Consider the following 23,665-nt stretch of genomic DNA (forward strand, 5'->3'; position numbering starts at 1 on the left):
TTTTTTTTTTTTTTCTTCCAGAGGCGTGCAGCTGATAATCTGAGAAGACATCATCAGTACCAGGTAAAGGTCCATGTTTATTTTTGTAATTGTTTTTCTATGCCTGTGAAAGAGTGTCAGGAGGAGAAAGGGAAAAAAAATCACAAGAAAGCAGAGAAAAATACCAAAAAAAAAAAAAGCAAAGAAATAATAATAATAAAAAAAAAGCAAAAGAATAGTACATTTTGTCTTGAAACAACAGTATTTGAAATACAGAATTGTCTTCTCTTGGGGTGCAAGATGTTCTTTCCTAAAGCCACAGCATGCTGACTAGTATTTTATCCACTGTAACATAGAATCATAGAATCATTAAGGTTGGGAAAGACCTCCAAGATCATATGGTCCAACCATCCCCCTACCACCAATGTCGCCCACTAAACCATGTCCCTAAGCACCACGTCCAAACTTTCCTCGAACACCCCCAGGGATGGTGACGCCACCACCTCCCTGGGCAACCCGTCCCAGTGCCTGACTGCTCTTTCTGAGAAGAAATGTCTCCTCATTTCTAACTTGAACCTCCCCTGGCACAACTTGAGGCCATTCCCTCTAGTCCTATCACTGGTTATCTGCAAGAAGAGGCCGACCCCCAGCTCCCCACACCTTCCTTTCAGGTAGCTGTAGAGAGCAATGAGGTCTCCCCTGAGCCTCCTCTTCTCCAGACTAAACAACCCCAGTGCCCTCAGCCGCTCCTCATAGGACTTGTGCTCCAGGCCCTTCACCAGCTTCGTAGCCCTTCTCTGGACATGCTCCAGGGCCTCGATGTCCTTCCTGTAGTGAGGGGCCCAAAGCTGAACACAGCACTCGAGGTGCGGCCTCACCAGAGCAGAGTACAGGAGGACAATCATTTCCCTGGTCCTGCTGGCTGCACTATTCCTGACACAAGCCAGGATGCCGTTGGCCTTCTTGGCCACCTGGGCACACTGCTGGCTCATGTTCAGGTGAGCATCAACCAAAACCCCAAAACTTTTTCCTCTGCACAGCTTTCTAGCCACTCTGCCCCAAGCCTGTAGCATTTCATGGTGTTGTGACCAAAGTGCAGGACACGGCACTTAGCCATGTTGAACCTCATCCCATTGGTCTCCGCCCATTGATCCAACCTGTCCAGGTCCCTCTGCAAGATCTTCCTAACCTCCGGCAGATTGACACTTCCCTTTAAAAAAAAACAAAACAAAACAAAACCAAACAAACAAAAACAGACAGTTCCACCTCCCTTCTGGGATTAACCAAGTCCATATATGCAGCTAACTGACATGCTCCATCAGAGTCAGCGCTCCATCTCTCTCTCTCCAGTTCTGCTCTCCCATAGACACCTTCTTGTTCTTTAATAATCCCTTTGCCTAGATGCCCTGTAAACTGTTTTCCATCCTTCCTGCTTCAGTCTCTGGATTTTTTGAGATTATTGTAGCATAAGGAATAATTTTCAGATTTATTTTCAGTTTTCATTGTGTGAAAAGGAGTGCAAGTTCACCAAGATGTGGGCTGTGCACTTGTAAATTTGGTAGTGAATAGATTCCATATGGGAAATGACTGATTAAACCAGGACTCTCCAATCTGAAGAAGAGACAGCTGCAGAGAGTACAACAGGGATCTATAAAATCCTGGAGAACATGAACACAGAGTAGCTCTTTACCATCTATCCTCAAACTAAATACCAGACGTGTACAAGGCTTCATTAATAGGGCTGTAGGCAGTGCTTTGAGAGAAGTGATTATTCTCCTCCAGCCCACACTTGTAAGTCTGTATCTGGAGCACTGTGTCCTGTTTTGGGCCCCCTGCTGGAAGAGAGATGTATCAAACTGGAAGGAAATCAGCAAAGGGCCACCAGCAAGGTTGGAGGGCTGACCTAAAAGGAGAAGCTGAGATCCATGTTTGTTCAGCCTGAAGTAGGTTAAGGGGGGGCCTAATTGCTATCTTCAATATCACAATGCTGGTTAGAGAGAAAAGGGAGCCACATTTTTCTTGCAGGTACGTAGCAAAAGAACAGGAGTCAATGGACACAAGTTGCACAAGGGAAATTCTGTAATGAAAATCGTTATCACAGTGTGGGTGGTAAAGAACTGGAAAAAAATGCTCAGGGAGGCTGCAGCATCTCTAGCCTGGGAGATATTCAGCACTTAACTGGATCTGAGCAACCTGATACAACTTCAGAGATAGCCTTGCTTGGAATGGGGCAGCTGGATCAGGCTGCCTCCAGACATTTTTTCCAACCTAAATAAATTTAAAATTCTTAGAAGTAGAAGGCAACACTGGAAACTATCAGAGAGAAGATTAAAAATAAGCAAAACCCCACAAGGATTTATTCTATCTATACCTTGGTTTTTATCTAGGTTTTAGTCTAGCTATACCGTGGAATTCATCAGCAGAGAATTTGTGGATGCTGAAAGTTTACATGAGTTCAAAACCCATGGGGAAAACCTCTCACAGACCATTAAACGTAAAGCTAACATTTCCGATTCAAGAAGTCCCTAAATCTCAGATTGCAGGAGGCTTCTGAGAGTATAGCTGGAAAAAACATTATACAATCGCACTAGACTTACACTTCTCATGAGGCATCAGCAACTGCTCACTGTCAGAGAGCAAGTTACTAGCATGAGGCATACCTTTGATCAAAGCCAAAGCAGCCATTCTTAGGATAATTATCACCGCTTTCCATGGAAAAGTAGGACAAATTTTTAACCAGATCAAAGGTTTGTACATTTTTTGTCATGTTCCTTAAACACAAGAAGACGCAGTGAGTGTAGATTTAGTAACTATTACCAAGAAAACTAACACAATATTTTATGTTTTTAGGAAGTTATGAGAAACCTGGTTAAGAGATATGTTGCAGCAATGATAAGAGATGCCAAAACTGAGGAAGGACTGACAGAAGAAAATTTTAAGGTAGGTATTTAATTATATGTTCATACATCTTTTGCACTTGCAGCCCCAAAAGCTAACTGTATCCTGGGCTGCATCAAAGAAGCATAACCAGCAGGGCAAGGGAGGTGGTCCTTCCCTTCCACTCTGCTCTTGTGAGATTCCACCTGGAGCACTGCATGTGTGTGCAGTGCGTGCTTGCAGCCCAGAAGGCCAACTGCATCCCTGGCTGCATCAACAGAGGAGTGGCCAGCAGGTGGAGGGAGGGGATTGTCCCCCTCTACTCAGCTCTTGTGAGGCCCCACTTGGAGTACTGCATCCTATTCCAGGGCCCCCAGTACAGAGAAGGGTGTGGATATGTTAGAACAGGTCCAGAGGAGGACCACGAAGATCAGCGGTCTGGAGCACCTCTCCTATGAAGAAAGGCTGAGAGCTCTGGGGATGTTCAGGCTTAATAGATGGAAAACTTAAATAAGGAGTTAACTATTAAAATCTGTTTTATCTGGAAGATTAAGTGAACAGGTCCACATGTACCACAACTTTTACATTAATCACTGTGTATTTCTAGCATCAAATATTTTGTTACTATTAGTGCCTCTACCTTCAAATATCCAAAATTATATCCATCAGTCTCAGCTTTGGCAAGAAGATACAGTCGGAGCCTGAGCTAGCTGCTCTAATATTCCTTTACAGAAAATGAAGAGAAATAGGCATGTTGTAAAGGCAAGGAGTTTTCTCCTAATACAGGTCTTTAAGAAATAGAGGATGCACTGGCAGAAAGCAGTCTGCAGTGATTAGCTCTTGACTGATCTGCCAGCTGCCCAACATTTAGGAGAAATGCATGCAGTTCCTGCGTGCTACTCATAGGGAAGCATGCACACATGTCCCTCATAAGATTCGCACAGAGAAGCTGTAGAAGTATGGACTCTATGAGCAGACAGCAAGGTGGATCAAAAACTGGATGAACTGCTAGACCCAGAAAGAAGTGGTCAATGTACAATGTCTAATTGGAGTGGAGTACCTCAGGGGTCAATACTGGTTCTAGTCCTGTTTAATAGCTTCATTAAAAATCTAGACAATGGGGTAGAATGCACCCTCAATAAATTAATATGATATGAAACTGGGGGGAATGGCTGATAACCAGTGGGTCATGCTGCCATTCATAGGGACCTTGACAGACTGACAAGAACCCCATGAAGTTCAACAAGGAGAAGTACAGAGTACTGCACCTGTGGAGAAATGACCCCAGGCACCAGCACGTGCTGGGAGCTACCCAAATGGAAAGGAGCTATGCAGAAAAGGAGCTGAGGGTCCTGGTGGACACCAAGTTGAATATGTCAGCAACATGCCTTTTCCACTAAGAAAGCCATTGGTTTCCTGGGCTGCCTTATGAGAAGTGTTGCCAGCAGGTACAGAGAGGTGATTCTTCCCCTCTGCGCAGCACTGTTGAGGCTGTACTTGGAGTGCTGGATCCAGTTCTGCCCCCCTCCCAGTACAAGGGAGACCTGGACATACTGGAGAGAGTCCAATGGAGGTCCACCAAGATTCTCAAGGGACTGGAGCACCTCTCCTAAGAGGAGAGAGGAGAGAGCTGGGACTTTCAGCCTGGAGAAGAGGAGGCTAAGAGGGATCTCATCAATGTCTATAAATCCCTGAAGGAAAGGTGCGAAGAGGTTGGAGCCAGGCCCTTTCCAGAGGTGACCAGTGCCAGGACAAGAGGCAATAGGCATAAAATGGTACACAGAAGGTTCCCTCTGAGCATCAAGAAGTTCTTCTGTGCTATGTGGGTGGATAAACACTGGCCCAGGTTGCTCAGAGAGATTGTGGAATCTCCCTCCTTGGCGATTTTCAAAAGCCACCTGGACATGGTTCTGGGCGACCTGCTCTGGGTGTCCCTGCTTGAGCAGGGGGTTTGATCCAGATGATTTCCAAAGGTTCCTTCCAACCTAAACCATTCAGTGATTCTGTATGCCTCTTTGTGTGTGTCTGTATGTTGGGGATAGTGTTAACATCTGGTCATAAGGCCATTATGATGATGGGACAACACTGTCTAGCAGATTACCTACAGGTCTTTAAGTTATCCTTGCTCCTTCCTCCACCACTGTTGATGATTTCTGTGCTAGACCAAAGTACATTTCCTTTGAAGATTCCCCTGATAACATTGGTTATCACTTTTTTGCCTCACCTGGAAGATCCATTAGACAGAGTATGCAAAGCACCTCTAAGATCTCAGGTATTGTCCAGATGATGAGGCTTCTTATTTATCCCTACCATAAGACTTTTTTTTTTCTTTTTTTAATTACAAGATGAAAAGTCAAATTAGTGTTCATCTTCTGATGTTTCATCTTTCTTCCTCATTTTCAGGAGTTAAAACAAGATATTTCCAGCTTTCGTTTTGAAGTCCTGGGTCTACTAAAAGGAAGCAAGCTTTCTAATTTGCAGACTCCAAAAATGAACAAAGATGCAGCATCTCTCTCAGAAACTGAAGAAAAGAGTGAGAATGAGGGAAACAAGAAAGGAAAGAAAAAGGCCTTCAGCCTTTTTGACATAACTACAATGATTCACCCAAGATCAGCCACTATTGCCTCTGAAGCACATAATGTAAGCAATGGCTCAGCAATGATGGTGTCAGAGTCCTCTAAGGAGAAACAAAAGCGTGTGAATTTTGTAACAGACATAAAAAATTTTGGGTTATTTCACAGACGGTCAAAAACAAACTCTGTGGAGCAGAGTACAAATAAAATATACACCGTTTCTGAAGAAGTTTCCCGTCAACAAGCAGAAGAACAATGTGAGAAAGCTGATGAACTGGAAGAGGGAGAGCTGACCATGAACTGTGAAGTAAACACCCAAAGTCCTGATGAAAAGTGCATGTTAGCTGAGTCACAAAATAACAGCGACACTTCAGATTCGCAGGATGAGGGAAGTATTTGTGCTTTAGAAACAGAGAAAATGGAGTTACACAACTCTGAACCAGCCACACCACAGGATCAGCAGGACACGGAGTTGGACATTAGCATTGACGGTGATGGGAAACAGGAAACAATTGATCAGGGTGACTATGTGATAACAAGGTTGTGATGCTTACAGGAAGAAGCATTTACAAATATATATATTTTGCATAGTGCTTTTGGGGGGGAATGTTTTAAGAACATATTAGCAAATGCAGAATTACACTTTATAGTACTCAACTGTGGCACATGATCTTGTAACATAGTAGTCAAGAGAAAGATAATAAAGGGACCTTCTGTTTTGTAGCCTGCTTTAGCTTTCACAATTTGTTTTACATTTTTTAATAAATGGAAGCATCTTGTATTCTTGTACTGTTGCAATAACCCACAGAAACTTTTTAGCTATCTTTTTCAATTACAACAAATGCAATTTCTCTCATATGATAGTTGACTCCTATGATAAATATTTTTCTATGCAAATAAAAAGTAGCTTAAGAGACTTGTAAGCCTTTATTTAACTTTATAGGTTCTTAAAAGATTCTGGACAACATCATTACCATAAGTGGTTCCTGTCAACATAATTCATGTCAAGCTATTAGAATCATTTATTTAAATTGCTAGAAAGTTGATTTGCTTCAAAATCTATGAAGAAACAAAATATAAAGTATATTCTTTTATTTATTGAAGGAATATGAATACCTGTAAATTATGAATGATCAGTCATCGTTTGATTATTTAATTACATCTTCTCCCACCCAGGAAGAGGACTATTACCTTCCTGATACCACTGTTAGAAATGCATTTTGCAGGATCCGAAGACTGTAAAAACGTTTCTTATAGTAAAAGAAATATTTGTGGCTTGCTAAAATTTGGTGACGGATTACTCCTCAGGAATCCGTAACCACAACAGCTACTGCTTCTTCAACCATTTATTTTTCCAAATGTGGACAACCTATGCACTTTAATGTTCAACTGCTTATTAGCTTTTGCCTTCACAATACACTTGTATTTGCTAAGAGAAAGATACATCAGGAACAAACAAGCATACAACAATCCCCTGAGTACTTGGGAAGACATAACAATTTGCTGAGAAGTTTTTAAAGGTAAAACTTAGGAGAGTTTCTTTGACAACTTCAGAGTTTGGGGGAAACTGATTGGAGGTTTTATAAAAAAAATATTTAGACATTTAAATGTATAAAGATAACATAATAGTATTTTTCTTAACTGAGTGACTTATTGTCGTAGTCAAAACCAGTATTTTTAAAATTAAACAGTCTGTTGCTTTTTAATCAGTGACTGGTGTCCTACATTATTAAAAAAATAATAATAAGTTTACAACTGACCTAAGAAAGACCAGCCTTGAGCTCCCAGTACCATCCTTCTTCTCCCATGGAAACATGAATATACCACATCAGTGTGGTCATTTCATTCTGAGCTTCCCTAGCCCTGCTATAATAGATTTTGAAGTTCATTTTACCCTGTATTAAGGGATGTGCAGATGCATAGAGTACACTTACATAACATATCCCTATAAATATAAAACAAGCAGAAAATGAGGACAAAACAGATGGAATCCATGACATTAACTCTCACCGTGTAGGACATGACCTAAAGCCATACCATTCTGCACCTAAACTATGCTTGTACTTTACTGAGTTTTGAAAATTCAGACTAACCTCTCATTGCTATACATTTAGGTGTGTTTTCCTGCTCTGCTTTACACATGTACTACTCTCTCTGAGTTCATATATTGAGAGCTTCCTTTCTGTACGTGTACCTGTGCCATGGGACCTAGGAGTGAACTAGGTGAACCAAAATGGAAAAGTAATTGGGAAACAGTTTGTATAGCTTTGCAACACTGTGTTCACACCACATTTGATTACTAAGTTATGGTTGATTTCCACCTTGGCCTCTTGATTGCTCTGTGGACCTCTTCTCCTCATCTCTCCCCTTATCCACCTTTAGATTGTGAGCTCCTTGGGGCAGGGCCTGAAGCTTTTCTGTTTGGAAAGCACCTGAATTATTACAAGCATAACAAGAAATAAATAATAATAATAATAATAATAATAATGGTGGAATAACTTCATATCATTTTTACTAGGTCAACTCTTTTAGAGAGTTCGCTTTTCTACTGTAACATTTATGCTAAGAATGACATAAAGCCAATGTTTCCCATGTAACTTTTGTCACAAACTTCTCTATATCCCAGTTAACAGTCTTTCACCATCACTGATTTCATATAACATATACATCATATTTTATTAAGGCCTGTACAACCATTTGGGATGCTAAAATTTGCTACTCCAGAAATGCAGCTACCTAGAGATACTGGGTTGATTTCCCATGAGCTTTCTTTTCCTTTCTTTTCCTTTCCCTTTGGCACCTTGCAGTTCTGCCCATTTCAATTGGGATGACTAACTCATACGGTTGCCTGATCTTTTGCAGTCGAACACAACACAGAGAAATGTATCCATGCCAAGCACTGATGTTTTATAGACATACAGAAAACCATAGCATAGGTGTCATTGTAAATGATTTCCTCTTCCATCACAACAAATGAAAAATGCATTAGTACCATAATGACTCTACAAGTTCTTTGTTAATGACAAATGATGGTGACTACAACAGTTTAAAAAATGTAAAAGAGTAGGATCTCACTACAGGAGATTTCTCCCTGTGGGAACGTAGAGTGCAGCTTGAGTGCAATGGCACAAACTGGCATCTGCAATTTTACTGTAATCATGGCAGAATTTGAACTTATGAGTCTGTGAAGTGTGGCTACACTTTGTGCTCTTTTCTGTCCATGAACATTGCTTGCCCCAAGTAGACAGGAACTGTGAAGAGTTCCACCTTCTCATTCCATGAATGACTTTCCTAATTTGAAACTTTCTGTGAATAAGTAGTGTCTACTTTCAGGACAATGTGTATCTTTATCATAGCTATAATTGTTGAGAGGTATAAAAGGCAAGGAAATTCTGGGGTATGGGCACCAAAAAGTTCTTAAACAGAATGTTTGAAACAAGAATGTCTTCCTAAGAGAATCCTTGAACCAATCTTTCAGGAGATTTTCTGCATAGTTCCCTCACATACATATATTGTAGACAAAAGACGCAAAGAAACAATTATAAGTCCATCTCAAATTCTACTATACATATGGATTGCAGGCCCTAACGCCCCTTTTCCTCTCTAGATTTCAATAAGCAATAAGATTCTGGTATGGAAATGTAGGGAGAATAGTGAGGGAGGCAACACAAAAGAGAAAATAAGTGAGTCATAATGCTTAAAGAGGGTGATGAGGCAATGCATTTTTGCTTCCAGTTCAAAATATCTGTATGTATCTGGTATCAAGACTTTTTATGGGAATGTGGAGACAGAAGTTGGAGAAGAATATAACCCATCTTCATTTTAAAGTCTCCTAATAAAATCCAACACCTTTGCTTAGTAGGGCAACCTCATAAAATAATATTAGTAATGGCAATGGTAATAACTATTACTAGCAATATTAAATGTAATTGTAATAATAGCAATCTTGTACATTTACCTGGGAAACAGAACTCCTCAGTTTTGATCCGTATTCAAAAGACTTTGTGTCTTCCACATCAAACTACAGGTTGATAATACCAGTAAACTGTCCTTGGGGCAGGGACTGGAACCTGGGGTTTCTTCCTCCCACACAAGTACTCTTAACCTCTAGGCTAAAAGTCTTACTTCTCCGTGTTTCAGTTCTTAGGCTAGCTGAAGCTTTAATTTTGAACCCTACAGCCACTGTAGCAGGAACAGATTAGAGATGCTCTGAGACAGTTCATAGTTAAGTAGTTGGATGTGCTCCAAAATAAATCACCGGGGTTAAGGATGAGTCCAAACCCTCCAGATATGAAAAGGAATTGAACCCATTGAACAACATCAAATCAAGTTCAGTAACCACTGATTTAATACTTGAGAGTTACCTTCTTGTACGAGTTTAAAAGAATGCAGCAGAGAAGTCTCTTCATATTAAAAAACAATAATAAGTTGCAGTCTTTCACCTTCATGAACATAGGGCTGTAGGAAACCAGTCCTACAATATACTTGTTTTTTTTTACAAGTCGCCCCATCACATAATTATCATCCTAAATCAATCAAATCCTCTGTTGTTTTTAAATATAGTTCTGAACTTATGAAATGTTTCAGCTGTTTATATTCATACATTTTGGGTGGTCACTAACTTTTAACTTTACAGCTCTTCTCCAGCTAATATTTGTTCTTCTGATAGCATTCTTCTCCCTTCAGCTTTGGTTTTCTTTGGGTTTAAAGAAATTATACTGTTTACATTTTAGCAAACACTTTCTGCTCTCTTTAGTTGACCATCATAGTTACTGCTGAGTGCTGTGCAGCATTGGGTGTCACGGTGTTCACAATGGCTTTTCAGCCTGGCCTTTAGCCATTTGTAAACTAGTATCCTTCTATTGTGGAAATCAATTGGTACATTCAGAGGCCAATGCATCTTATCATTTCAAATTGACTTTGAGAGATCCTTTCCCACTTTGTACTTTCTAAAGGGAGTTTAGACAGCTGTCTATGACTAGAAATTTAACTTTCTAACAGCTGATGTTAGATACCAGTTCCACAAGTTGCTTCTTCAGTGTATTTTCTCTCACCTCTTCTTCTCTTCTAGCTTGTTGATAACAGACTCTCATTAGAGAATTAGAAGTCGTTACTATTACTAATGTTATCTAGTCTGAAAACTAGTAATAGAACCTCACTCAAGCAGAACTCATGAGAAATTATTCAATCACATGAAATCAATAATTAATTCAAAAGAGCTTGCACACTTTTCACTCAGTGGAACTGAAAAAGCAAGGATAACACTGTCTATGTTACATACGATCAACTTAAAAAAAAAAAGCATCATTATATAATAATCTTCTAGAAATCCATGTGTTTCAATTTAGTAGCTTGGTGAAAGGCGAAAAAAAAAAGAAGAAAAGAAAAAGAAAAAAAGGAAAAAAAGAAAAGAAAAAGGAAAAAGAAAAAGAAAAAAGGAAAGGAAAAAGGAAAAAAGCAAAAAAAGAAAAAAAAAGATTTTTCAGATTTCAGAGATTTATAGTTTTTCTTAGTATAATTAATACCCTCACAACATCTGAAATCATTGAACTAACCTTTCATAAATTGAATGGACAGCATAAACTGCTCTTTAAATGTAGCAAAGTGAGAATAACAACTGCAGAATAACTCATTCTGGTAAATGACTAATGGTTTTAGTACACAATATGTAATTTACAAGGTGGGAGATGCATACATCAACATTTTATGAATGTCACATATGCCTTAAAATAAATATGGTAAGTATTCATATGCATTTAGAGAAAGTACAAAGTTCTGCTCAAATGCTTATTTCTGCAATAATTTTCATCATTTTTCTTTCTTTCATCTTCTCTTTCTGATGATTTGTTTATACAGAGGATGTGTTTTTTCCCCATACCTTTTAAATTTTTCCAGTATATGCTTTGCAAATGTAGACACTAAGACACAATATTTTATGCATGTGCAATATTTTATGTCGCATCAGCTGGAGTATAACATAGGACCTTGTGTCCATAGCATGACAGAATAGTTTACTAGGAAATACTAGAAATATTTTTGTTTGGATCAATTACATTTAATACTGAGAGATATCATTCAGCTATATCACAAACATGAATACTGACATCCAGACACCAAAGCATGGAAATAATCTTTCTCCATGACTAATTCAATTGAATCCAGTTCTAACTCAAGAAGTAAGCAGCAAAAATAAACTTTAAAAAGAGACATTTAAAAAAAAAAAAAACATAAACTTCATATAGTGTGCTTTAGTATCCTCAGTTCCCTTCATTTTAATTAAGTAATATTAAGGTTGTGGGTTTTTTTTTTTTCAGTATTCATCTTTAAAATTATAGTTTCTTTTTAGTTTTGCTTTGCAAAAGATGCAGAATTTGTATTTAATAGTTAATGAAAGTTTCATTAGCTGAGAGATTGTAAATCAGGAGACTGTTAAGGGAGATCTCATCTGAGAACTGGTCCCACTGATTTTGTTTTTACAGAACTGTGACCTCCCCGAGTTATAAAACTCACTGACCATATTCCAAATAAAATCACAGTCTTTGAATTACATGGATCTGATCTGAAATCAGATTCACACAGAGGAAGCATTAAGATTTCAGCCACAGAGAAATATGCTGTGCTCATTTTGACAGTCTGCACTAAGAATTTGTTATCAGGAGGGTCACCTATTGAGTATCATCATTTAACATTGTGTCAAAAGAACAATACAAAAAATAGGCACAAGCAATATATGCTGAATAAAAGAGAGGATGATCCATGTTTTAGTATTGAAGCAACGGACTGTCTAAAACAGGCCCACCCAAAACCTCAGTCCAAACATCCAGACTTTTGGAAAATCACACTCAAACCCAAATCTGGCCCTAATTTCCCCAGAGAAAAGAACACTGCAAAAGTATTAGGGACATTAAGGACCATGTATGGTGGCGAAAGAGCTCTTCATTTTGGAAGCTACTGCTTTGCTTGTTTGTTTGTTTTCTATTTCTGCTAACACAAACTCTGAAACCTGACATATTCCCACACACTCACACCCAGATTTTGATGAAGAGAGAACCAGATGTATGATACCGAGCCAAGAGTTATCCAGCATGGTCAAGATAAGTAAGTGATGAAAGACTGAGTGAAAGCAATCATAAGCCTGAAACTGTCTGCAAGTATTATAAAATATGAAAGTTTTTATAAAGAACTATATTGCAATTTGCCTGGGGAAATATTTTTTCATGTAAATTTACTAAAATCTGCTGTAGTTTAACCTGGCAGGCAGCTAAGCACTACACAGCCGTTTGCTCTCTACTCGCCGGTGGGATGAGGGAAAGAATCAGCAAAAGGTAAAATTTGTGGGTTGAGATAAAGACATTTTAATAAGACTGAAAAAGAAGAGAAAACACTAACAACAACAACAACAACAGCAACAACAACAACAAAAACAATAATAATAATAATAATAAAGAATATACAAAATAAGTGATGCAGAATGCAATTGCTCATCACCCACTGACTGATGCCCAGCCAGACCCCAAGCAGCAGCAGCCACTCCCCCTCCCCCCCCAGCCAACAACGCCAGTTTTATTGTTTAACACGGTGCCATATGGTGTGAGATATCCCTTTGGCCAGTCTGGGTCAGCTGTACTGGTTCTGTCCCTAACCTTGTGCAACCCCAAGCCTCCCGGCTGTCAGGGTGGTATGAGAAGCTGGTAAGTCCCTGAGTAAGTGTAAGCACCGCTCAGCAAGTAAAACATCAGTGTGTTGTCAACATTAATTTTCTCCTAAATCTAAAATGTGGCATCATACCAGCATCTATGAAGAAAATTAACCCTATCTCAGCTGAAACCAAGACAAATCTCATTTGAAGAATTCTCTTTAGTCAGCTTCTGAAATCTCACCTGGTATTTCACAGAATCACAGAATTGACCTCAAAAGATCATTGGGTCCAACCCCCCTGCCAAAGCAGGTTCCCTAGAGCAGGTTGCCCAGGTAGGCATCCAGATGGGCCTTGAATATCGCCAGAGAAGAAGACTCCACAACCTCCCTGGGCAGCCTGTTCCAGTGCTCCATCACCCTCACAGTCAAGAAGTTCTTTCGCATGTCGGTGCGGAACTTCCTGTGCTGTTTTTTGGCCATTGCCCCTTGTCCTGTCCCCACAAACCACCGAAAAGAGGTTGACCAAATCCCTCTGTCTCCCACACTTGAGATATTTATAAATATTAATAAGATCCCCTCTCAGTCTTCCTTTCTCCAGGCTGAACAGACCCAGGTCTCTCAGCCCTTCCTCATAGGGAAGATGCTCCAGGCCCCGTATCATCTTTGTGGCCCTCCGCTGGACTCTTTCCAGGAGCTAAATCCAGGATTTGCTTGCTGATCTCCTCTAACACTGTAACCAGCATCAAGGAAAGCATAATACCAACAAGTTATGTTATCTTATAACTCTGCCAAAGTGATTCTTCAAACTAGTAGCAACATTTCAGGTTTCATGTTGGCTGATTTCCCTCTCTGGACTAAATTTCTTTCTCAGTTTGAAAAACAGAGAGGGAATACAACTCAAAGAAATAATTTATTTAGTTCACATCTTATTACTTCAGAGTAGAGTAACTATCCCATTCAACAAAGATAATGGTTCCTTCTAGAGACAGGTACATTTCCAAGGAAGATGGAATAACTTCTCTTGGTATATCTGTGTAAGAGAACAGATGTGCTGGGAACTTCAAAAGTAAATTACAGTAACATTAAAATGTATTATTGCTTCATCTACAAGCCAAAACTGCTGCCTATGGGAAGTATTTATACCTTCATTTGATGCAAGGCTGAGCTGCATGGTTTGAATAGTAGGGTTATACAGCAATTCCCGTGCAATGTGACTGGAAATACACCATAATGAACAGAATTTTTGAGGAAAATACAGCATGCTAAGTCATGTCCTCATCACCTGCTTTGGAAATCACACAAAATCATTCAATCACTCAATTCAATCTTTAAAATCAATTCTATCAGTAAATGGCATAGATGAACAGTACACATACCTCTGTGTTCATTTGGTTCTTTATTTTCCAGGCTCCTCTCTAGTATTCCAAATTCTATTTTCTTACATTTCCACCTTTATTTATTAATGACTCTTCCCCACTTCTAAATCTAGTCCTTCAGTTTCTCTTCTTCTTCCACCATTCTTTTTCCTGTCATCTTATCTCCTAGTCATTTTTCATAATTTTTTTCCCTCCTCTGTCCTCCATGTTCATGCAATCATTTATTCACACACGATTTCTGAACTATCCTATTCTCTGATTAATCATGTCATGTGATCAAAAGTTGTTGTTTTGTGTTTTTTTTAGGTATTTCCTCTTACTAATCCTGAGGTAGAACACAAAAGGACTTTGTTTGTTTGTTTGTTTTTAAATCTTTATATTTTTGATAATGCAGTTGTAGGTGGTGGGAAGATACTTCACTTCCCATGCCTACATGTTCCTATGAATCAGTTCAAGGTAATGGGATTCTCTGGCACTTCAAGTGGTGCAAAAATCCTTTCTTCCACCTTAAATCTAACATTAACCCGTGTTTTCATATTATTGCGGCCTTTTTTCATCTGACATAATGCATTAAACAGACACTACAAATATTGAATAGCACTCTAAAAGCTTAAGCTGAGAGTGAAGAACACCACATCCAGCTGAGAGTGAAGAACACCACATCCACCTGAAACTGCAGTTGGAATTTACCTCCAGTACAGTTTTAAGACCTTCAGTCTAAGACACCTACTCACACAACAAGACCATCTGTTTTTTTAATGATGACAAGCACTGAGGATTTAGGATTATACTTCATCATTTGAATTTCCAGCTTGGGGCTTGTTTTGTGTTTTAAACCTTCCAATCTGAGGTTCATACTGGTGCTTTCTGATAAAACTATTTCAGTTAATGGTAGGAGGATGTGAATGTGAAAATGACTAAAGCATTCCCATTGCTTGCAGAAGGATTTTCTAAATGATATTTTTTTCTTTTCTAACCTTTTAAAATGCAAATGATTAATAATAATAACAATAAATAAATTATACACTTTTTCTTTTAGTTTCATAGTTTTATTTGTTGGATCTGAAACAAAGTTTTCACTTTTCACCTCTTTCCCAGAAATGCTCTATCCTTCCACTCCCTGGGAATAGAGGATTTACATGGGAACAGAAATATCTTGTATTTTAGTAGTGTATTTTCTGCTCTTGATCACGTTTTGTTTGCTAATCGTGACCTTGTGATCTTTGTATTTTTTCAGCAAATGACTTGGGCTTGTTTAGGATGTGCTTTTGATTTGAGATCAAGGCAGTGAACAAGCATATACTTTTAATATCCAAGCATGCTGCCTAGTATTTAGACCGTCTCTTTTCATAGAGGTTCTTGAAATTAACATTATTGAGAAGTTAATGTTTGTTTTACTGCAGTGAGGAGTGGCTGAGGGAACTGGGGTCGTTTAGTCTGGAGAAGAGGAGGCTCAGGGGAGACCCTATTGCTCTCTACAGCTACCTGAAAGGAAGGCGTGGGGAGCTGGGGGTCAGCCTCTTCTCGCAGATAACTAGTGATAGCAATAGAAGGAATGGCATCAAGTTGCACCAGGGGAGGTTTAGGTTGGAAATTGGAGACGTTTCTCTCAGAAGGAGTAGTCAGGCATTGGGATGGGTTGCCCAGGGAAGTGGTGGCATCACCGTCCCTGGGGATGTTCAAGGAAAGTTTGGGCATGGTGCTTAGGGACATGGTTTAGTGGGTGACATTGGTGGTAGGGTGACAGTTGGACCATATGACCTTGGAGGTCTTTTCCAACCTTAATGATTCTATGGTTCTATTAACTAAATATAATATTGAAAATTAAATAATTCAGTGCTATACCTTGAACCAGACCTAGGTATTGTTATTAAAAAACATGTAGATATTTAGCTGCCTCATTGTTTAGCACCTAAGTTTCCTTTACAACATATGAGAGTTAGAAATAAAACCTCTGAATGTCAAGTCACCTCAGTTACTCCAGGCAAAACTGAAGATACAAAGGAGAAGGAGGTGTTTCTGTCTGGTTTAGATTCCTAGGTAAGAAGAGGACTGATCTTCCTTCCAAAATATTGACAGACACTCAGTTCAGAAGAATAGGTTCCAATTCTTGCTTTCTCTGAGTTGAACATCTACAAAGAGATTGTCTATACTTCAAGACTTTTAGACCAGGGCAAGCTTCCCACTCTCAGATGAAATATATACTGTAAAGGAATACGATGTTACTAACTCCAGCTAAGCACCCTCAACAGTCTCTCCACTTATTCAAAACAAACAAACAAACAAACAAACAAAACAAAAAAAATGTAAAATTGAACACATCTAACAGGAGGATATAAGAAAGTTGCTTATTAATTCAAAATAGTCCAGTGGATTTGGCTCTTGTCTCAGATACGACACACTGTCTCTAATGGGGCTTTATCACAGTATCATCAGCAGCAAGTAGCTAGGTCTCCCCTGAGACTACCGGAGTTCTCTCAACATTAACCTATTCTGGGATGAAAGACAAGCATAATCCAGACTTAGCTGGGAAAATCCATGGCTTGCCAAGAGTTCATTACTCTCTGGCATGGTTGACTTGAAGCTGCACCTTAGTCCAAGCTGTGGAGAGTTCTTTACTTGTAAAGAACTGACTTGCTGGTTTGTCTTTGTCAGCTGAACCTCTGCTATGAGCTGGAGCCCACAAGCATTTCTGAAAGCCTCACAGTTCCACTCACTAAATCCCTGGGAACAGAAATGTATCAGATGCTAAGCATTTATTTGAATCTCAGAGGGAAAAAAAAAAAAAAAAAAAGAAAGAAAAAAAAAGAAGCTAAGAGGTAGCTTTAAATCATTTCTCCCTTGTCCTTGCTTCTGCCTTGAACAAGTTCATGGGATTTATGTTTTATATCCTGTGAGAGAGAAAGAGACGGAAACATGGTATTTGCAGCATTGTACTATTGGTTTGACCTTGCCTTTGAAAAAATGAATCTGCGAAGAGAATTTGGTGACTAGCTATTGCTGCCTTCATTTTAAAATTCTCTGCTATTTTTTGATGGATTAGTCTTGATGTTTATTAAGAAGAATTTATTACCTATTTTTATCAATTCAGTGATTGAATTTTCAGACTTTTGTAGAGAAAGTACAGACCCCAGGTAACTTGAGGCTTTTCAGCCTCAAGGAACTTTTCAGAACATCTGAAATTATTGAATGTGTTCACAAAGTTTAAAATCAGATAGGATAAAAAAGATTATAAGATAAAATAAATGTTTTAAACACTCCTACAGTAATGGATTTAAAAATAAATAATTAATTATGCATTGGAGCAGCTTTATAGGTCTAATGCCAACTTGGAAGTCGAAGTCCTATTTCCAAAACAGTTTTAGGACATAAACAGAAAAATAATTTTGACTTTCTATTTTTAGAACAACTTAAACTGAAAAACATGACTTCTCTTTATTCCAGAAAATTATAACTTGTATATTCTGTTCTTGCTAACTTGTATTTATTTCAGATAACTTTGTTATTTCAGGGAGGCTTTGACAAAAAGGTTTATTTTCTGCTTTTGAAAGGATTTTACTCTTATCAAGAGTAAACAGTCCTTAATCCACAAACACGAGTGTGTTTAGCTTTGCATATACAAGTACTCCCACTGAAATTGAAACTGGATGGAACTGTGCATTGAATGTACAAATGCAGCTTCTCTCTGAAGATGACTGGCCCTCTTTAATTTCTATATTGCTAACTTGTAAACTAGTCAATGAAGAAACAGAAGACTCTCTGCACTTTAATACAGGGTACCATCAACATCTCAGTTTTTCAGTTAAAACTAGTTTTTTATGTCAAAAGAACAACATGAGATAGCCCCATGCAATGAAATCGAAAAACTGATATCTCAGAAGTACCTAGCTCTATGCAACTCAGAGGGAAGATTTCCCCTCAGAAATTGTCCAGGGTTTTGCTAGAAAGCTGCAGACTTCTGCTGTGATGCCTGGAGGCCATCATAGTTTGTGCTAAATAGTTTGTTCTGATGTTTCTCAGAAGTTTTTACTCCAGCACAAGCTGCTCCCCAAGCCTCCGAGGAAAGACAGGAATGTAAAATTCAGTCTCTCCTTACAGAAAATACCCCAGAAATTCCTGAGTACTATTCTATATGTGCTTTCTGACTACCAGGAAGATTTATTTCTGCCTTTATAGTGAAATCCTGCAAAATGTACTAAGTTTCACATCCCTAGGTCTCACATATAGGAGTCAAGAATAACAGTGACCAGGACTCATTTTTGTTTGTTACATTGCTCCTTCTTCAGGGTCTACTTATAGGTAGCTATTATAACAAAACAAGGTCCGTCCACAGGTCGTGCTGGGAATCCAGCTTTAGATCAAGTTGTGCATTGAAAGTAATATCAACAGTATGAATTCCCTGCATGGCTTTATGTTGCCAACACATGGATGCACTATTTCAGCTTTTAGGAACAGTGTTGTTTGTTTTTTTAATCCATTTCCTTCTTCTCTGTTTATAGTTTCCTCTCAGCTTGCAAGTGAATTATCTGGGGCACTGGTATTGGGACAATATTAAGAATGACTCTGGATCTGAGCTCAGCCTCTTCTGAATGATATCTGGTTCTCATTGTGAGTAAAGACATGAATACAAACATGTACCTAGCAAATACAGGGCACACTGTAGACAGATCCTACTTTCAAAATGGGTAACACGGGAAATAGGGACATTGCAAATCTATTCATAGTTTTTTTTAATAAGTTTCAATTTACCAAAGAACAAGAAGACATTATTACAATAATGGTTCCACAACATTCATTACATAGCATAGGTGTGGAAAAAAAGTCTTTCACTTTACAATTGCAAAAATAGATTGAGGGAATTTCTACAGAGATCTGTTACATTATCAAGTATTAAAAAATTAGTCTATACTGGTTCTTAGTGATGTGATTAAAATGTTATTTTCTGTTCTTCAGGCACCATCTGAATTGATACAATTATTAGAGACAATTATGCACTAGAAAGCCAGAGCAGGAGAGATCCTAATTTTATATATATATATACTCTGAAGGTACTAGATTGAGAAGAAAGACAGATGTAGATGATTCCACAGGACTTTTTTTTAAAACATAACATTGACTGAAGTGAACTTTTACCAGTTTACATGCAGCTTTTTACATGGGTGTATTAATTTACCTTGTAATTACAATTCATAACACAATGGTATGAATATTTCCATTGTTGCTCAGGCCATACATTTCCTGTTACTTTATTTAAATTATTTAAACCCATCCAGGTTACTAAATCTGATGAACATACCTTGGTCTGTACTCTGTATATAAGCAGTTTCTTCTGCGTACTCAGTATCCAAGACTGACCTCTTTGGTCTTGACTGGCTCTGATGAGTCACCCAAGTCTCACAGCAGCTGATCCTTGGTAAGCTTTCACATACCTAAGGCAGAGAAATCAGAGTATTTCAAGCAGCTTTTAAAGTTTTTTAACATCTATAAAGTATTTTTAGTGTGTGTGCTTTTAATATTTTACTGGAAAACAAATTTTTAAATATGTGGGCTTTGTTCTTGCTTTTTAAAAAACTGTTCACAAAAATCTAATACTTATTTATGGGGAGGTGTCTAATGTAGCTTAAGATTCATTCCTGGAGATATTACAGGAATATTGCAGCTCCAAGCAAACTGCTGTAGCTGATGCTACTCTGAGCAGGGGGTTGAAGTAGGCAATCTCCAGAGGAGCCTTTCAGCCTCATTCATTTCTTGCCCTATTCTTTTAAATCACAAGAACTTGAAATACAAACAGGACAAGAGAGTTACCATATGAATATTTGCTTTCCACTGACAAGTTCATTACTGAATATTTAGATTCATAATGCAATGACTTCCTAGAAGCCTCCAATAGAGGAAACTTGGAAAAAAAATGCTTGTAGACAGCCTAGAAGTTAAGTTTTTGTTCCCTCATTCGTCCACCTACCACAAGAACAGTATCGAGTCTGGTGGTGTAGGCTACTTCATACTAAATGACACAATGGTTTAAAAGCTGTACTGTATCACTGAACAGTCTTTTACTTTTTAATACACAAATGCCTCTAATCAGGGTTAGTCAAACACAGTTGTTCAGGCTGGATACAGACCAACAAGAAGACATTTGCACTACTGCTTTTTTTCCAATGAAAATCCCCTGTGGAATCAGGTAGAGGGCTAAGTGATATACTCTGTGGAATTAGGTGTACAGAATTTTTTCACAGAAGAAGCAGTTGGCTGCAAACTATTTTATTAGACTGTATTTTATTCTTAATTTCTGCTTTGCTTTACGCAACTGTTTTCCTCAACTTAAAATTATGTTTATATTCTCCAAGGGATTTCTGTTTTTTAACAATATCAAAGAAAAAGAAGGGAGTCTAATATCAGAACCTGACTTGATATCACAATTCTCTTACTCCTTTCCTTCTAGATCACTCCTCAAAGGTCTTCCAACATCTTCTGAGATGTCTAATCCTAAATTTCTGCGCAGGCTGAAACAAACCCATCCATGAGGGGGTCTATGTCCAGTATAATCAACTCTCCCTTCTTGAGAACAAGTCATCCATGCAGAAGATGGGGTGACAGCAAAGAAGCTGATTTTTCTGGCTTGTGGAATCCTCTTTAAAGTGATGCATTTTTTCTTATAAGTAGGGTGGGCATAGAAGGAGTTTTGTGCATCTGTAGAATTTAAGATACATACAAATATTTTAAACTTCATGCTATTTATGTTGCAGCAGACTGTATATTTTCCAGATACACCATAATCATTGCCATGGACAATGATACAGTAACATATTTGTTAACACAACTATTATTTACTTTATAAATGATTCATTTAAAACTCTTGCTATTCATTATGTCAGAGGATACTTACACAATTCCTACAGGACACGAGCCATAGTTAACTATCACTGTTGTTTAAGTCATTACTCTTATTCCAATATCTGCAGTCCCTAGAGAAATGTTTTCTTCACCAAACAGTACCCTGATAAGGCTATAATGTATAAAACAAATTAATTAAAATTCTCTGTTCTGGAACATAACCTTCTTTAATAGAGTAGGTGCCTTTGAAATTCCCTTTTCATGTTTATATGTGGTCACTTATTTTAAATATGAGCCAACTACAAATTGGCTATAAAGTTGAAGAGCAAAATGAGCTAGTTTATATAAAACAAAACCAACCAACCAACCAAAAAAAAAAAAAAAAACTTTGCTAAATTTAAGGGTTTTTCTCTGAAAATAATTTAAAAATACTTAAGCATTAAGTATTTAACCGTGAAGTGGTTTTTTTTGTTTTCTTTTTTTTTTTTTTTCCATTTAACTCATATCAAACTGCTGCTAGACTTATTTTTTTTAGAATTGTCAAAAGGAACTTTTCTCAGTTCTGTGCTGTCTGTGTATTACTTCATCTTCACATTTTTATACTCCTTTATATCTCCTTTATATGACAGTTATCAACATGTATAAACTGCAGCAGTTAGACAATGGGTAAATCTGATTGAAATAAAATGTTGCATACAGTTTCCATTTATAATTTCCTGATCCTAAGCCACACGACCAGCCCAGAGTCAAGTAAGGGCAGCTTTATCAGTTCTGAGTAGTCCCAGAGGGCTGCTCAAACAACATAACTGGAAAACTAGAATACAGTCCTCCACAGATGTATCTCCTCAGACACAGCTTTTCCTCTGAGGACAGTGAGAGTAACAGCAGCAGATCTGTCTGATTCCTACTCTTTGAAGGCCCTTGATGTAAGAACTCTGAACTCTGTACTGAGACAGCGAGCTCTAGTCAGCACCTCAAATCTAGTGCCTACTGTAAAAATAAATAAATAAATACATAAAATTTAATTACACAAGAAGGTGAACATATTGTTACAGCACCAACACTTATTGAATGTAACTCCTGAGTTCATATTTTCTTGTAATGCTGGACAGACTTGTTACTCTTTTATAGTGAGAATACCACAAATGATCTATCTTTTATTTTATTGTCAAACTTCTTTGCATTTTAGGGCTTATTTATTTACGGTAGGTGTTATCTAGCTTTTTTTCAGCTTAAGATTTCAGCAGTTTTAAATACTTCCAAGCATGACATATCAGTCTACACCGGGAGGGAGTGGGAGATTCTGTACAGGATACTTTCTGGATTTGTGTAAGAAAGTCTTGACAACAATCACAGATTCTAGAATCATAGAATGGTTTAAGTTAGAAGGGACCTTAAAGATCATCTGGTTCCAACCCCCTAGCCACGGGCAGGGATACCTCCAACTAGACGAGATTGCACAAAGCCCTATCCAACCTGTCTTTGAACACTTCCAGGGGTGAGACAGCCACAGCCTTTCTGGACAAAGTGTGTAAATAAACCAGTGTGTAATAAAATAGCCATTTTAATAAGATATACTAATATATATATATATTATATATATATTATTGTTGTGGTTTAACCCGGCTGGCAGCTAAACACCACACAGCCGTTCGCTCACCCTCCCCCCTCCCTCTCTGGGATGGGGGAGAGAAACGGGAAAGTGAAGCCTGTGAGTTGAGATAAAGACAGTTTATTAAGACAGGAAAATAATAATAACAATAATAATAATAATAGTGATAATGGTAATAGTATTAACAATAATAATGTGTAAGAAAACAAGTGATGCACAATGCAATTGCTCACCACCCGCTGACCGATGCCCAGCCTATTCCCGAGCAGCCGGCCCCCCCACCCCGGCCAGCCACCCCTATATATTGTTTAGCATGACGTCAGATGGTATGGAATACCCCTTTGGCCAGTTTGGGTCAGCTGTCCTGGGTCTGTCCCCTCCCAGCTCCTGCTGCACCCCCAGCCTGCTCGCTGGCAGGACAGAGCAAGAAGCCGAAAAGTCCTTGGCCTGGTGTAAACACTGCTCTGCAACAATTAAAACATCAGCATGTTATCAGCGCTCTTCTCATCCTAATCCAAAACATAGCACCCTACCAGCTACTATGAGCTACTTAACTCTGTCCTAACTGGAACCAGGACAGATATCCACCCCTTATTCCATACCATTTATGTCATGCTCAGGTTACACTCTGTCCAATACATTCTAATTAATCACCATTTTCATCTATGATATATAGCAATCATGGTAGTGATGACATACATTATTATATAATAATTAACATACTACAATTCAACTCATGGGCTATTCTCACCCAGTATCAAATCCCCTTGAGGTAC

At 38.4% G+C, this 23,665-nt stretch overlaps 1 protein-coding gene across 2 annotated transcripts in view; it reads left to right on the plus strand.

The window, feature by feature from the left end:
• The window catches only part of TRPC4 (transient receptor potential cation channel subfamily C member 4), a 160,631-nt gene extending 152,752 nt beyond the window's left edge, over window positions 1-7,879 (plus strand). For both annotated transcript variants that reach the window (XM_083798127.1, XM_083798128.1), the window contains 3 exons: window positions 22-63; window positions 2,830-2,919; window positions 5,260-7,879. In XM_083798127.1, the coding sequence (XP_083654253.1) occupies window positions 22-63; window positions 2,830-2,919; window positions 5,260-5,976 (849 nt within the window). In that variant the 3' untranslated portion in view covers window positions 5,977-7,879. The remainder of the gene's footprint in view (window positions 1-21; window positions 64-2,829; window positions 2,920-5,259) is intronic.
• The last annotated feature ends 15,786 nt before the right edge of the window (window positions 7,880-23,665 follow it).

The sequence above is a fragment of the Anser anser genome (genome assembly GCF_964211835.1).
Source record: "Anser anser genome assembly, chromosome: 1".
NCBI classification, from domain to species: Eukaryota; Metazoa; Chordata; class Aves; order Anseriformes; family Anatidae; genus Anser; species Anser anser.